General features: G+C 42.6%; 1 protein-coding gene across 1 annotated transcript in view; it reads right to left on the reverse strand.

The window, feature by feature from the left end:
- rapgef2b (Rap guanine nucleotide exchange factor 2b) overlaps window positions 1-16,583 on the reverse strand; it is a 106,952-nt gene that overhangs the window by 59,553 nt on the left and 30,816 nt on the right. Inside the window, 2 exon segments of the mRNA XM_069171719.1 lie at window positions 7,779-7,862; window positions 15,330-15,386. Coding sequence (XP_069027820.1) covers window positions 7,779-7,862; window positions 15,330-15,386 — 141 coding nt within the window.

Raw genomic sequence — 16,583 nt, forward strand, 5'->3', positions numbered from 1 at the left:
TATTGTCAGTTTCCAGTCAAGTCAGCTGAAATCTTCTAATTACTGAGCTCAGATTTATTTCATAACTTACAGTCATGAGGTTTGAAACTCTAAACTTGCGTCGTCTAAACGTCTTGTTTGTCTAATGTGGTTTCAAAACTGGCTTTTAAAAAAAAAAAAAAAAAAAAAAAGTTTAAATGCCTCCTTTAAAATAGCACGATTTTATAGTATGTAGTTTTCCATAGAAAAGTTATTTTGCTTTGAAAATCCACAGTCGTTTAATATGCAAATCAGTATCGATGCACGTGTGGTCCGATATAAACGTTTATTTTTTTACGGCACATAATCCAGAAAAAGATGTTTGAGGTATTTTAGAAAATGATTTTATTCGTGTCTTATTTTTTGTAACTATATTTAATACATACTCGGTGAAGTTCACGGGTTCAATGCACCGATGTCATTTTGGACAATAAAGTTTATTGTTAAACTGAATTGTCTTACTTCCTAACGTTGGTATTGGCATTTGCCCGCCCCCCCTCCAAAAAAAAAAAAAAAAAATCCAGCATCAAAGGGGCTTTACAAATAAGCATGTAAAGTATTTTGGGTAAAATTACATACTTTTCTTTTTTTTTTTTGCTATACATGATGTAAAATTGTTGGAAATTCGCGTGTGCTTTTTGTACACGTGTCACATGATCTGTCATCTCATCAAAATCAAACCGCAATGAAGAAAAAGTTCAAGCATTTGTTTCCCGCAGCTCTCTGAACACGCTTTCAGTTGTTTCTTTATAAAGGTTGCACTTTAAATTTTTGATGATATTTAGCTTTTTTGTTGTTGTTTTTTTGTTGAGCTTAAACGTACTCATTGTAAGTCGCGGTGGGCAAAAGGGTTTGCATAATGCATGAATGTGATGCAGAACAACCATCTCCTCCAGTTTTCCTATCTTTTTGGACCTCGGAGAGAAAGATACAAAGACAACGATGGTGAAAACTGATGCAGCAGATGGTGAAATACCTCCGCCTCGTTCCTGCCAGGTAAAACGCTCACGTCTTGCAAACTGCACGGCCCCCCAATTATAGCACAGACTTTCTATTAAAAATTTAAATTCTCAAAGCCAAAGCCTGAATAACCCTGATGATATAATCAGTGTTGCTTTGTGGAGGAAATGTACGAGTCTTGACATCTCAAGAACATACTGAGAAAATCTATTCAGCCTTATTTCTGCAAATTTCAAGAAGCCTGTTCACTTACAATCTGAACGTCAAACATAATCTCACTTTTTGTTTATTTTAAACAAATGATTGGCAGGCAGTCAGTGATTTGTGAATGGATTTATTACTGATCTTCATGTGAATCGCTGTTGGCAACAACTACAAAATAGAAACGATTTTTGTTTTTCTTTTTAAATGTGTTGTTGCTCTAAACTGCAGAAAAGAGTCACAGCACATAAATGTTCAATCAAAATATCATAAGCATGAAATGTGTAGCTGTCATGAGTATCGTTTTCAGCCATAAGAGCAGTAAAAATCCCATTTTAGGGCCATTAGTGTTCCACAGACTTTACAGCATGTCAGCGGTACTGAAAAAAAAAAAACACGAGACAGATTTGTATTTACGCAATTAAAGAATAAATTATCACCGGATGGTTTTGTCACCGCCGGTCACAGATGAGTCTGCTCGGCTGTCGAGAAATTGTATTTATTTTATTTTTTTACCAGCAGCTCGCAGGAACAAATGTGATGAGGGTGAATTTCCTCTGCTAACTTTGAACCCCGGTTGCTGATTCAGTGGAGGATGTGTGGTTTTTGCTTCGGTTAGCCAAGAGACATCAGGACCGCTGATCTGGGGGTGGGGGGGGGGATGGGCGGAGTTGTGGAAGGTGAAGTCCTGACAATGACTGTGACTGCACGAAGCACCACGGCGGGAAGGGAAGTGAAATCGGTAGGGGGGTAAATAAAGTGCGCCATCGAGGTGGAAGTTACCACTTCTGTACAGTAAAACTGGACACTAAAAATATTCCAGTATGTTCATGACAAGAACAGGTGACAACGTTTACACGCCTGACTAGATTTCTGTCCACCGTTACGAACCACATAATCTACGCCGCTAACTTTACGGCAACTTTTCCGAAAGAAAATTCACCCCATCACACCACAAACAGCTCTGTGTCACATGTCAGGGGATGAAAACCAGGAGATTCTTTTACAAGAACTAATCAAATAATACCTTTAACAAGTACCACAATCAGCCCAATTATACGACCCGACCAACAGATGTGGGACATCTGGAAAGTAAATGAAAATCGGCTGCAATGATTGCTGTTTTTTTTTTATCCTGCGGAGCGTGATGCAGCGGAAGACAACCAATGCAACAGATGATTAAAAGACATTTTCTAAATAAAAAAAAAAAATGTCTCCCCCTCGTCTCTCCCGGTTTGATCACTTCCACGACGTGTTTCCATGATGCTGACAAAACGGGAGCACAAAAACATTCATGGCGAAGCAAAACAAGAATGTTTTTGCATTTGACTGACACGGTCTAGTTTTAGCAAAGCAATCGTATCCGAGGGCGAGTTACAATGAACGGCCATTTCTAAAACTGTGTTGCATACATCCGCATTAGTTATGCATATCATGTGACTAAGGTCAGGAATTGTCAAAAAAAATTCATAACTTGACTTTGATAGCAATTTTAATTCTTTGATTATTTTTTTGATACTCATTTTCTAAAATCCATTTTAAGAAAAATCCATTTTAAATTACCCATTACAGTACAAATCATTTGTTTTCATGCGGTTTGGACGGGTGTGTGTGTGTGTGGGAGGGGGGGGGGGGGCGTAACCCGAGTGGTTTTCTGTAGCTTTCAGGAACAGATGTCCCATAAACACCTTACTGGCAAGTGATTGCGAGTTCACTGAATTCCTCACCAGCTATCAATAGACAGTAGTTAGTCATCTGTAACCAGGGAAGCGTCCGGTCGCTGCAGCACGCGCAACTCAAAATGTGTGGCCAAAAAAATGTGTTTGAAAACAGTAAAACGAGGCCTTTTAAATGTAAGATTTACTGACCTAAGTCGAACATTTCATTCTCGTGGGCCGCCCAAGTAAAGGCTCGCTGGCGGTGACAACATTTTCCTCCTTTTTTGGCGCTCGATGACGCGCCATTTTTTGATAGTGGATGGTACAGAAACAATTCATTTGTTCCCCCACGCCCCCAAAAAAAGTACCATTCGTTACCCAGCTCAACATGTCAAACTGTCGAGTCCATCCCCGGCCCCCTTAGCAGTCTCTTCTATCATCAAAGATGGAGCGCCGGTGGTCGGTCGAGGTCTGACTTTTAGTAAACCCCGTCTTCCTGACCGTATATATATATCTATTAGAGCATGTGCCTGTAATGGTTTAAATCCGTCACCCGTTTATCTATCTATTTTTATTTTTTTTATTTGGGTGTATTGGATTTCACACTGGCCTCTGGGTTAAATAAGGCGCAGAGCTCGAGCTTCTTCACTTAATGACTGAGTCATTCATCTTCCTCCTGGATCAAATCTCACTACAGCTACCGGGGAGGGGGAGGGAAAGGGGGAGAAAGAGAGCGAGAGAGAGAGAGAGAGCGAGAGAGAGAGAGAGAGAGAGAGAGAGAGAGAGAGCACTTGGAGAGTGATGGAGACATATCAGGTTTTCAACCTTTCTGCCAGTGTAGATATGAGCAGCCATTTCTGGGCAGGGCCTGTCTGAAACCCAATTCCACCACATCTTTAAAAGCTTCAGGAAGTCCCGCTGGACTGCATTCAGTTCCTCGTGTCACAACCAATTTCCCCTCCGAGTAATTTTGCCCTCACTGTTTCTCCTCTTTATAGACTAGGTGAGGCAGTCTAGGTTATTTATTTGTTTTTGTCTTTGTATTGACTCAAAACTGCCTAAATGAAAAGAAAAACAACAAAATCCAAGCATAAAGGAAGAAAATGAGACAACACAGCAACGGTTTAGGCTTCGAGAAGCTGCTAACGAGGAAACACTTTAACGCATGTTATATATGTATATATATATAAAACACTGTGATAAAAGATACCGTGACTATAAAGAAGTCCTCTGGCGCCGTGACTGGGAATACAACCCGACCACTGCTGTCAAGAAATACGTTTTATTCTCCTCCTTTTGTATTCTACAACTGAACGTGTACAGTGTCATTCAAGAGCCGAGTGAGTTTCGTGACCCAGAAGTCCTTGAAACCGTGAGTCAGAGTGCGCCTTTGTGAAAGTGTCGTTTCAAAAAGCGTCTGCTCGTCACCGGGGAAATAGGTCTTGCTTCGTTTCCCTCAAAAAGTCAGGATTTTTTTTTTTTTTTTTTTTAACACTGCAGTAGTTTACGCTATACCTCATATTGTCACTAATTTATCACATTTTTAACAGTATGGCTCAAAATTTGCTCATGTCAGTTTTATGTGTACAAATTCTCTGAATATAATTTGTTTTTTATCATGTTTTTTTTTTATATCAAACTATTATCAAAATAATTTGTAGCAAAAAAACAACCTTTCTGACTGTACTGGGGATGGGACACAATTTTCCAATATTTGAATAGTTGCTATAGTTTAAAAAAAAAATCGATCAGCATAAGCGACTATCGTTCTTCCTTCTTTCCCCTGTTTTCACCGGCGCCTGGTTGTATTGCGTAACTCCTGTTAGGAAGTGGCTGTAATGCACCTAAAATCTGTCCGCCAGCCGACATTAAACAACATAAAGAGAAGAAGAATCACGTTGCTCCCATAAAATAAATAAATATAAAAGTGGACGTAGCTGCTGGCTCTTAAAAAAATGACACAGATGCGAAAGTGCCTTAAGCTGCGATACCACCGGGTGCCACTAGAGGTCGGCTCCAAAACGCCTCCGGCTCCATAGACTCCCATTCAACAAATCTCATAAAATTCTCAGTCAGTAAAATTTCTCCACGAGTTATCCCGGTGTTGTCAGCTAAAGTCGCTCCTTGTTATTAGTTTTCTGACCGTCCATCTGAAAACAACCCCGTCATTAACTGGAAAATAAACTTCAAAAAGCTGTGTTTTTGGGGGCGGGTCCGTTTGATTGACAGGCCCGTGGTCAAAAGGAAACCAACATTGAGAGCGAGAGATGGGATGCACATCTTGGTTATAAAGTTTAAAAGACTTTTTTGTTTGTTTTTTTTTACTCAATAACATCATCCAACTTCTCGTCTTTGTTGGCGAGAAGAAACGGTCATTATTCGCGCAACCACGAGAGGTTGTCGTCAAGAAAATGTACGAATACGTTGTTCCGAGCGCTTCAAAGGCGGCTGACGAGAACCGTGTCGCAACTGAGGTGTGTTTTTTTTATTGTCGTCGTTATAAACGGCGGCTCGGCGCTGACTCGCATTGCGTGTCGTTGTGTGTAGACAAGCGTGCGCCGTCTGCGCAATTAGTGCCAGTTTATCCCGTTTTGATCTGGTCGCTCGCGTGACTACCCCCTCGACGACGACGTCAAAATTCACGCACGGAGTGTAAAAAACGTCTCGATGCGCACTTGATGTATAATTCAGAGCGGGAGATGGAAATATGACAGTCTTGTACGGAGCAGCCCAGAACATCTGAGCTAATTATCAATCTCTCGCAGCAGCGTGGATCCCTACGAAAGGCTTCTTTTGCAACATTATGCTTAGTAAACACTTTCGGGGGGGTGGGTGGGGTGGGTGGGTGGGGTGGGTGGGGGGCGGCGGGGGCTTCTTCTCCTCTGTGACTGCGGCCAGGCATTTGCTTTAATCTGCCAATACCTGCAAATCCCTCCGTCCGGCATCCCACACACACACACACTTTCACCTTGGCAAAACTGAAAAGGTTATATTTAAAGGGGGCGGGTGGGGGGGAGATGGGGGTGGGGCACACCAGTTGTTTTTTTTTTGGCACATTTCCGACGGAGTCTTCCGTTTTAAATGCCCCCCCCCATGTTCATGCAGAACCCGGAGACTGACCGCTGTCGACCCCCTCTCCACCCTGCCAACCACCCCCGCCCCCAGCCCCCCCCAATCCGTTCATCTCCGCAGGCTGAAATGACGGCCTCCAGCTCCGAGTGGCCGTAGGTGTGTTATGCAAGCCTCACGGATGAAAAAGATCATTGTTTTCCAGACGCCCACGGAGATGGTTCATGTAACAGATCCACTTGTGAAATCGCATCTTTTTAACATTTGGGTCTTGGCTTCGGGAGGTGGTGATCGCTGCTGTGAGCTGGGGGGGAGGGGGGGAGGATATTAAATCCTCTGAAGGTGCCGTAAATAATTATCATCCTTCATGGAGGTGAGACTCGCTCTCCGCCGCCCCTCGTTCTTCAAACGCTACGCAAATACTCAGCAAAAAAAATATGTGTTCCTTTGTACAACAGATCTCATCAGGACAAAAAAAAAAAGAAGGAATTACATGTAAATCTTTAGATGTTCAGAGAGACGTCAAAGCTTTTTAAATGAGAAATAGAAGAAAAAAAAAAAAATTCCCATCAAGGTTGCTGACACTACAATCAAAGTAAGTGATGGCTGTCCAAAAGTTTCAAAATGGCAAGACTTATGTTAATTTGTGTTACTTTAATTCCCCCTATTTAAAGATTACACTACGATGTAGCTGTATAGAACTATAAAGACATTGGTAAGTGTTTAGTGGTGTAGGCGCCACATATTTTTTGTGCAATTCTAACTTCTCGCCTCTGGAAGAGTCGGTAATATATTTACGTAGGAGTAAATATGTTCTGATATTTAATTGGTACACTTGTAAGAGAACGTTTGTTTGGTTGAACTGTAAATTGAGTGTAATTTTAACCAAACGGACATCATGTCCTTCCGGTGGACTTTTTTTTTTTTTTTTTCTTCCTCGGGGAGTTGCACACTTTCAGTTTTAGCCACATCCTGTACGCGAATGTAAGTTGTAAAGAAAATGTAAAGACGACGAGATCAAAATCTAGTATATTTCTGGACTGTGTACGAGATGCGAGTGGGCTTTTAATTTGAAAACAAATAAATAAGGCTTTTAATTTGAAATGAATACAGGAGGCACTTAATCGTCCAATGGTGACACGGTGCGCTAAAATGCCGTACCTTTATCACTCACTCAGTAACATATATTTGCATTTATCGGTCATTTAGACTCGCGTGTATCGTTCGGTAATTCCCGTGTGCATTTTCATTCTGTTCTTTTCTATCTTTTCATTCTGGACGATTTCGTTAAAGATCATCGGTGCGAGAGAAACCATGCGACGGCTTTGAATTGCAGTTGTGTTGATGTCGTTTCCCAGGCGACCTCCTCTGCGGTGCACCGGAATATCTTTTTGTAATATTTAGTGCAAATTACATTTAAAATGATTTTGAAGTAATTCATTTGTACTTTTCTGACGATATAGAGTATAGAGTTGGCAGCAGTGTTTTTCTTTAGTGACAACATAAATTAAATCTGTTTTTTGTGACCAAAAAAAAAAATAGAAAACGGAAATCTGATAAGCCTTGTTTTATAACATTTGATACTTGCTCTGCAAACAGTATGCAAAAAAAAAAAAAGTTGGTGGAAAAGAAAGGAATCATCACTGTTTACTCCTGAGGACAAGAGCAAGCTGATAGGAGGGAAAACAAACTTTTTTTTTTGAAAAAGCAAATTAAAGTTGACTCATTTCTTGCCAGTCCTGGATTAAGTTTTTTTTAATTTTTTTTTTTTATCTTCCTCTCTCTGATCAAACTCAAGGGAGGAAGCTGCTCGCGTGTTATTTGCCAAGGTCAAGACTTCAAACGGCGCCTGAAAGGGCCCGATGATCTTACCTGCTTCTGGGCAGGAACATGGACTCCTTGATGAAAACGGAGCCGGACAACAGGATGTACCAGCAGCTGCCAATGTCGTCGGGGCTGGAAAACAAAAGAAAAAAAAAAATAGAGAAGACACAAGTTAGCACAGAATTTAATGATGGCAGGCGTGGCGTGGGCAAAATACAATTATTAATTAACAGTGAATTGAGTGGAAACTGGTGAATATTGGGCATAAATACGGACGCATGTGCAACGTACCACTGCAAAACCGGATTATTCAGCGTTTTTAAAGCAGCATCTACTCTCTCAGGAATACATTAATCATTCAATATTAGAAAAAAATAACATCAAATTATCATTTTGAACGATTCAGATTTAATTGATGGAATTGAAAATTGAAACCAACGACCCGGACTAGTTGTTGACACAAAAAAAAAAAATCAGCCACGAATTTGTGGTATCAACCGATCGGTCCTTTCACTTATTCTTTTATTTTCTCGGCGAAAAATGCCAAAACAGTGACACATTCAGGCTTCTTAAATGTTAATGTTTGCAAGAATTCCTCGTCCTCCATGATCGGGACACCGAGTATCTCCTGATGGACCAAGCAATCCGTCTATAGATCGGGAAAATTGGATTTGTCGTTTGCGTTTCTCCACATGCTTGTTCGCGCTCGTTCTGTAACGCGACACCGCTCGCTGCGCCAAAGGACTTAAAGAAAGAAAAAAAAGAAAGAAGAAGAAAGCGAGAAAACATGAGAGATAAGAGCGCTAAGAGTGTTATAGAGAGAGAGAGAGAGAGAGAGAGAACTATGAATGAACTGAAGACTCATTTTCTCATCCACCCACACCCGAAGGCCCTGCTGGAACAACGCAGACATGGAAGTTGGGCATCGCAGACGAAGTGAACTCCGGCTGACCCCGGGATGACGCGGCTGGCTGTCGAGTCCTTACAAGCAGGACTTCTAAACGCAAACAGTAAACACCGCCACCGCATGCTTCTTCTTCCCGGTTTTCAGAACGACGAGGAATCGCTCGTCGGGGCTTTATTGAGGAGAATTCGCGGCAAGTGCCTAAAAATATAAAACGTCGGACAATAACTCTGGACTGTCACTGTTAATAAACCACCCTGCTAATGTTAAAAGGATATCACAGATTTATAATAAAAAAAAAAAAAAAAAGCATCCATTTTGTTTCCTTGCTTATCTCGCTTATCCTTCGGGCCTTCGCGGCTGCCGCGGGGATTGCGGAGAGATAATCTCGCAAGGTTGAGTCCTCGACGCTCGGTGCATACGGGATTATCAAAAGAGGCCGTGTATGTTGACCCACCGAGGATGTAAACAAATGCAGAAGAGGGAAAAAAAAAAAAAACAACAAAACGTTAATGCTCGCTTTCGACGAAATGCGGTGTGCCGGAGTGCTCAAACGCAACACATGCAAACAGCTGTGCCGGTCAGTTTCAATATCACCATCTGGTTTGCGATTTAAGGTGTTAAAAAGTTTTGGTTTTAGTGTCCTTCGACGATCAAATCTGCCACCCCGACAGCCCTCTGACAGTAAAGAAGAAGTAGAAACCCAGAGAAGGAAGTATTCCTGTGACATCCAACACCGATACTATCTCCCTCCGCTGCGGGGAAATCTGACATGAACGCTGAAGTTTCGACAGCGGTGCACAAAGACACGGGCACGGCGCCAGCAACCAAAACCTGCTTTCGTTTCGCTACCGGGGCTCTTGACAGCACCGGCTGCTGCGAAGTCGAGGTTACGCTGCGAGAAATGACGACGGAAAGGGGGCGGGGCCAGGTATTTTCAAATTAAGGCGTCTGAGGAAGCCGCGGCTGTTCCTGAACACCACACGGAAGTGTTGTTGTTGTTGTTGTTGTTTTTTTCCACACTACTGCAGAAGAATTGGTGTGTTTATTGAGCGTGTTAAACAGAGGGCACAAAAATATGTAAACCCCCCCTTTTTTTTTTTAAATGACAAGTTTGAGCTAAGTAAAGCCACCCAGCTGCTGGCAGCAGACCTGAAACGACAGCAGAGACATCGGAGGCGGATCTACCTTCTCGTCCAAATCGCTCGGAAGTTGTCGAATTGGCGTCTCTAAAACCGCGGGCGAGCGTCATTTTAAAACGAACGTTTACTCATTTATTTTCACTTTCCATCAGTTCGGGGAAATTCAAAAAGGAACGTCTGCACGGCCGGCGCTTCAAAACGTCGCCTCATCGCGGGAGATGAAGGTTTCGGCTCGTCGGGCTGAAATCAAACCCTGCGCCGGAGGGTGTTAACGGTGTTAATAAGGCGGGAAAGCCCGGGCGGTCATCGCCGAGCATTTTCACCTGGTCGAAGTGAGACTCTTTTTTTTTTTCTTTTTTAAAAAAATTGAAACCAGAGAGGGGAAGAGAAGAAGAAAATCAATAACCTGCCACACATCAGCAAAGGTGGGACTTTGCTTTTTTTTTTTTTGCTTACAGAAAGGTAAAGGATGGGTGCTTTAATTATACACCTGCTCCCACGCAGACACAAATATTCACACCCAGCATCCCCGTGCTGACTGAGTTTTTTTTTTTTTTTTTTTAATCAGAGAACAAAGTCTCGCCCCTCCTTCTTCTTCTTCTTCTTCCTCCTCCTCCTCCTCCTCTCCACACTTTTCCTTGCAGAACTAATGAGGCTGTAGACAGCACACCCTACTGACACACAGCAAAAAAGAAAATCTCTCCCGCTCCCTAACGAAAGCATCCCCCCCCTTTTTTTTTTTTCCCCTTCCTTCCACTGATCTCCATCCGCCGCCTCCCGATGCACTCGATGCGTTCCTTTTTTCTCTTTGCATTCGAATACAACGCGAAACGAAAGGCTCAATTGTTAATTGGCGGCACGCGGATGCACAGGGGGCGAGGGAAGCACCTCGCACGGCGGAGGAGGGAGGAGGAGGAGGAAGATACAACGCCAAAAAAAGAAAAAAGAAAAGTAGGAGATAGAAGAATCGTACGCGCCGCGACAGCTTGACTGAACTGGGTCACGCGCACTGGAAGCGATAGTCAAACGCTAAACATCATCCACCAAAACCCCCGCGGAGAAAACTTAAAACAGCGGGAGGACGGGGTTACGCGAGAGCCACGGAGGCGGCGGGAAGATGAAGATGAAGATGATGATGATGATGATGATGATGATGACGGCGGAGAATGAGACTTTTCACGAGACGAGATGCGACTCTTACGAGACCAAACCGTTTTATTCCACAATCAAAATTCCTTTTTGGAAAATGTGAAACCGGCTGCTGGGGTAAAAAAAAAAAAAAAAAAAAAATGGCAAGATCAGACGTTCACGATTACATTTTTTTGTTGTTGTCGTTATCGTTTACCTTTTAGGGATGCTAAACCACCTTCTTCTGTTTGGAGTCCTGAAGACTGTAAACCTTTTTTCTTTTTTTTGTATAACTTTAAATACATATTTGAGGGGGGTTTTTTGGGTTTTTTTTTTTCATCATCTCACCGTTTCATTACTTTTTGTATTTTTTTTTTTTTTTTTTTTAAAGAATTTCTCATCAAACCAGCAAATATTCACATTAGAGAAGCTGAACTCAGAGAATATTTAGAAATTTGGCTTATAAAAAAAAAAAGATTTACCAATCAACATAATAGCTGCAGATGATATCCTATATATATATAGTATATATAGTATATATTTGCTTATTTAGCATAAAAATAAAAAAACACATATTTGGTGTAATAATGCCTTGAAGGGCATCTTTCCCACAGCGTTCCTACAGTAGCCCAGAAAGGACAAACCAAACACCGACGCCAAAAAGAGAATTTCTGGCCAGTTTCACGACCTTTCACGTAGATCCCCCGAGGCTGCAGACGCACCTGCTTCGGTTCGTAGTCGACAACCGCTCTGCATTATCGCTCGCATGCTTGCCTCGGCGACATCTGGATTTGCCTCGTGCAGACAAACAAACGCGGCGACAATCGAGGCGCGTCGCACGCTCTGCTGACGCGAGGCCGCCAGCGTGTCGTTTAAAGCAGGTGTGCCTCCAGAACCAAACCTTTGCATTACGGCTTCAAATGAAATCATTTAAAACGATTGATTTTTGCAAATGCTACTATGTGGGAAGTAAAGTCACTGTCAACAACAACAACAACATAAAAGTGTTTACACCGGGTGGACCGGGGGTCAGGAGTTTTGAAACAACACCGACATGGAGATTTCAGGGGGGGGGGGCGGGCGATAAGCAAGCAACTACGTCTATTTCAAGTTGTTATTGTTACGCTGCTTTCACCATCGAAAGTCCTCGAGAGACCGTCAGCGCCACAGCAGTGTGGTTATTATGAAATATCACGAAGCGTTCCGAGTTTTCAATTGTCCAACGATCCAAACAAACAAAAAAAAACAACAAAAAAATAACAAACAAATAAAAAAGCCGCAGGGAGTTGGCGCGGTGGTTCACGATTTACCCGAGTTTGAATAAAACCTCCGACCTCTCAACACTTCGCAACACTTCCTTCTTCTGAAGAAAAACAAAAAACCAAACATTTCCTTCATTTTTTTCATTTTCAAAAAGCAGCTCGACCAGACAGTCGTCAAATGACTAATGTCTCCGTGTCGGTGCCACGGCGTACCGTACAGCGCGTCCTGGAATGTAAACTTATGTAAGACGACTGGGTCGCTGGGTGATGGTGATGGTGGTGATGATGATGATGATGGTGATGGTGATGATGAGCTTTTTCATTTCTCCCAGCGAGCGTCTGCCCTCCTGCGACGCCGCTTTCGGAAGGCGAGCAGCTTCACGGTGTCACGAGGAAACGGGGCTGCGCGAGGTGGACGTGGTGGTGGTGGTTGGGGGGGGGGGCACTTTCCAACAGCTGCTGCCTCTGAACCTCAGCCCGGGGGGGTCGGCGGGGGGCAAAATATCACCGTCTGTGAACTGTTCGTCTTTAACATTGTCATAATGTATCAGTATGGATGCTTGTTTTGTTTTTTTTGATATCTAAAAGAAATTCAGTGAACAAGAAGCACAAGTTGCGTCACCTGACTTTGATACCGATGTTCATAAGGAAATTGTTTCCTCTCCCGGCAACAGTTGGGTTGGTTTTGGTGTCTGGTGTTAACACCGTTGCCATGGCATCCGTCAGTTAAAAAAAAATAAATAAAAAAAAGTCCTTCCTATTCCTCTTTGTTTAAAAACAATATAAATGATTAATCAGTTATAAAATATTTTAAAAAAACAACCTGTTGTTGACTATTTGTTTTCTGATTGGCCGATGGATTAATGGACTCTTACATTTCTGATTTTAGCTCCAATTAAATGGAATTAAGAGTTCACAACACAAATTAAGACTCCCAAAATGTCTCTAATGCAACGGACAAACGTGAAAAACAGCATGGCAAGTTTACGCGCTTGCCGGAGTGGGTCGAAGGTCGAGGGGGGGTTGCGTTGAAAGAGCTGACACAGGGGAGGTTAAAGGCCGACGAGAAGAAGCGAACCCTCTTCACCAGCCGCTGTACGATGTGCCGGGTCAGCCCTCCGTGTCAGGAGGGTTTAGCACCATAATCTCTGGATGGTAAATCCTGAAAGGTTCAGCCTTTCGCGGGATGGGATGTTTTCACGAGATATTGAGTGTGACTGTGTGTGACTGTATCTGTGTGTGTGTGTGTGTGTGTGTGTGTGTGTGTGTGTGTGTGTGTGTGTGTGTGTAGCGTTAGCACTCTAGTAAATCTAGAGCCCCTGGCAGGAAATCAGAGTGCTTTTATAACTATTACCCCCCTTATCCTCGTATCATTACTTCGGGACTGCCGACAACCGCCGATAGTCGGGAGCGTGCGGCCGGAAGCGTGCGGTCGGGAGTGTGCGGCCGGGAGCGTGCGGCCGGGAGCGTGCGGGTCATTAACTGGGTCACTTCTGTGAATTTTTAACACAACATTACAGGTGTTTGCAGAAGAAGAGAAGAGGGAAGAAAAAAAAATATGAATATGTAAAGCCGGGGTCGAGCGCTATTTAAAATCTTCCTTTAAATCTGCGGAGGAAGCCTGGCTGCAAAAACGAAGTGAACTTCGCCTCCAGTTTATATGAATTTGTTGCGTAATTTGTGTCTTTAAAGCTACATTTTGTTTATTTGAGAGTTAAAAAAAAAAAAAAAAATCTCAATCAATTTATCGTTTAAACTGCTGTTTTTATTGGGCCTTGTGTAAATTGGAACTGAAATGTTTGGGTGTTGGACTGTTGGTTAAAAAAAAAGTGATTTGTAGGTGCCACATTAGTTTTTATGAACTATGATGGGAATTTATTTGACAATTTACCACACATTTTTGCAGTTTTTCCCCAGAATACGTCGCAATACACAAACGCCATACAAGTTAATAAAGATACGATCCCAATTAAATTCCCCCATTGACTTTTAGAGCCCTCATTCCGCAGGCATATTATTGCCCGTTGTTATAAGCGGACGGGGACGTGAAGGCAGGCGGTTAAAAGCTTATATTTTCATTAGAGGAGGCTGATTGAGATCCTGCAGAGGAGGAAAAACTCCATCTGACCTTCTGCCGCGCTCTGATCGAGGAGAGCCTCCGCTGTTTTTTTTATAGGTTTACAATACATGCGAGCGTGTCAACGCTTACGCGCAATCAAAACAGCTGTGCCGAAAAATAACCGGAAACAACTCGTGTCAATGAGCCCGTCAAATCCACTTTAAAACTCCCAATGATTGAATTCATTCAGCAAAGTGATGACATTCAAATCCCTGTTGCAGATATTTACATTAGCATCTAGGGACCATCCGAGACGACTCTGGGAAAGGCTCTATACTGTCTGTGTGTGTGTGTGTGTGTGTGTGTGTGTGTGTGTGTGTGTGTGTGTGTGTGTGTGTGTGTGTGTGTGTGTGTGGCACAGTGGACCTCAGGGAATCTTGGGAGTCTATTATGCGACCACCGCTTAATCTGCATTTCTATTGTTTAATCTGCTCCCGTACCGCCGAGTGGGCTTCTAATGAGGTGTTGACTCTTCCACATCATATCATCCCCCAACACACACACACACACACACACACACACACACACACACACCCCCCGAGGGGATCACGGAAGGCAGCAAAAGGGACAATGCACCCTCCCCTCGCCCCCTCGAGACGCTGACAGAGTTAATTAACGGTCTTAAGTCTCACGGCGGGTGTTCGGGGGGACGTCGACGTGTGACGGCAGGCCAACGCGCGTCTTTTCCCGCTTGATTCACAGTCGGGGCAGACTTTCAGAAAAATGGGTCCAAGCGGGCTCACCAGAAGCTGCCGATGAGGCTTTCTGATCAAATGAACCCCTGCGCAGCGCACGGCTCGAGAGGACGAGCGTTACCACCGGTGACCACCTGGAGCTTTCTCCCCCGACTGAAGGGAGCGCTTTTCGGAGCTATTACGGCTACAGTTTTTCCTTTTGTCGATTTAGTCCACGGTGAGTTATTGAATCAAGCTGAAATTAGACTGGGTATCCCCCTTCTCGGTTCTTTTTCTTCAGCTAAAACAGTGATTTGGTGTAACATTGAAAAACACACACACACACACACACACACACTGTAGTACTTACTAGTACAGCACTTCATTGGCTTCGTGTCTCTCATAACGCACCGTCTCACACATTATCCTGCAGGGATGGAGAGGAGAGGAGGAAGTGACAGTCAGAAAACAGCAGAACTTGACTTCAGTCGAAGGTCGGTTGATAAAAAAATAAAAACAAATAAAATACACACAAAACTGACACAAAAAAAAGAGAGAAATACATCAATGAAGCTCTAATAATAAGAATGTCACTTCAAATACTGAAGACAGTGAGTGAAAATGTTCACATCTTGATACTATTGCATGATTAGACATCATATATATTTGTATTTGGTGCAAATGTTTAACTTTAACTAATGATTTCCTACATTTCCCAGAGTCACTTGCAGCACTGAATGCATTCACAAATGGATATAATGAATAGTCGATGACGACAAAACCGACTTCACTGCAATGCATGAGTCTGGTGGCTGCAGTGCATTATGGTCTATTGAGGCTTGTGCTGGAGGGGAAGTGGGTTGTTCTGCCTCTTCTATATTGGATTTAGTTTTTCAGTATCAATTACTGCTCATGTATATCCTGATGTGTTGTTTATGTGGGTCGTACATCATTTTTTATTTTTTTTCATTTGTGGTTCTTAATGACTTAATTGTTTCAAGTCTACCTGATCTGTTTTAATTATTTTTGATGTTGTGCAGCACTTTGGTGAACTTGTGAAATAAATGTGACACAGGAATAAAGTGACTTGGATTTCTCCTGGTGATTATTTACGTTTGGTTTAATAAAACCTTCGGACTTTGGTTGCAAAGTGCCAAAACTAAAGTTTAAAATGTACCTCTGTGCTTCCGCTTACACTCCAATGTAGTTATGCTGGTAAATATCCCGATATGACAGGCCATCTGTTTGCTTCCTATTTAACTAGCAAATACAAAACGGCACACAAATGATTCTTCATGTCTCTCTTTGTTGTTCCCTTCATCTTTTCAACTCTGCAGAATAAACCTATCTTCACCTGAGACAATCAAAACTGCTTAAAAATTTAGAGATCTACATATTTAGAAATATTGCTTTTAATTTGAACTTTTTTTTTTTTTTTTTTTTGCAGTGTTGTATGTTACCAAACTTTTTCATGATCACTTTTATTGCTCGCTGTTATTGAACTTAATTTGGTCTCATGACACTTGGAAGCCCCTTTCCCACCCCCACCCCCTCCCACAGCACAATCAAAGTCTTGTATATTTTGGTCACTAAGCATCTCCATTGTAGCAGCTGGGGATTTAGT

This window comes from Embiotoca jacksoni, unplaced genomic scaffold, assembly GCF_022577435.1.
Source record: "Embiotoca jacksoni isolate LCO1_2020_lvr unplaced genomic scaffold, fEmbJac1.0.p SCAF_5, whole genome shotgun sequence".
In the NCBI taxonomy this organism is placed as follows: domain Eukaryota; kingdom Metazoa; phylum Chordata; class Actinopteri; family Embiotocidae; genus Embiotoca; species Embiotoca jacksoni.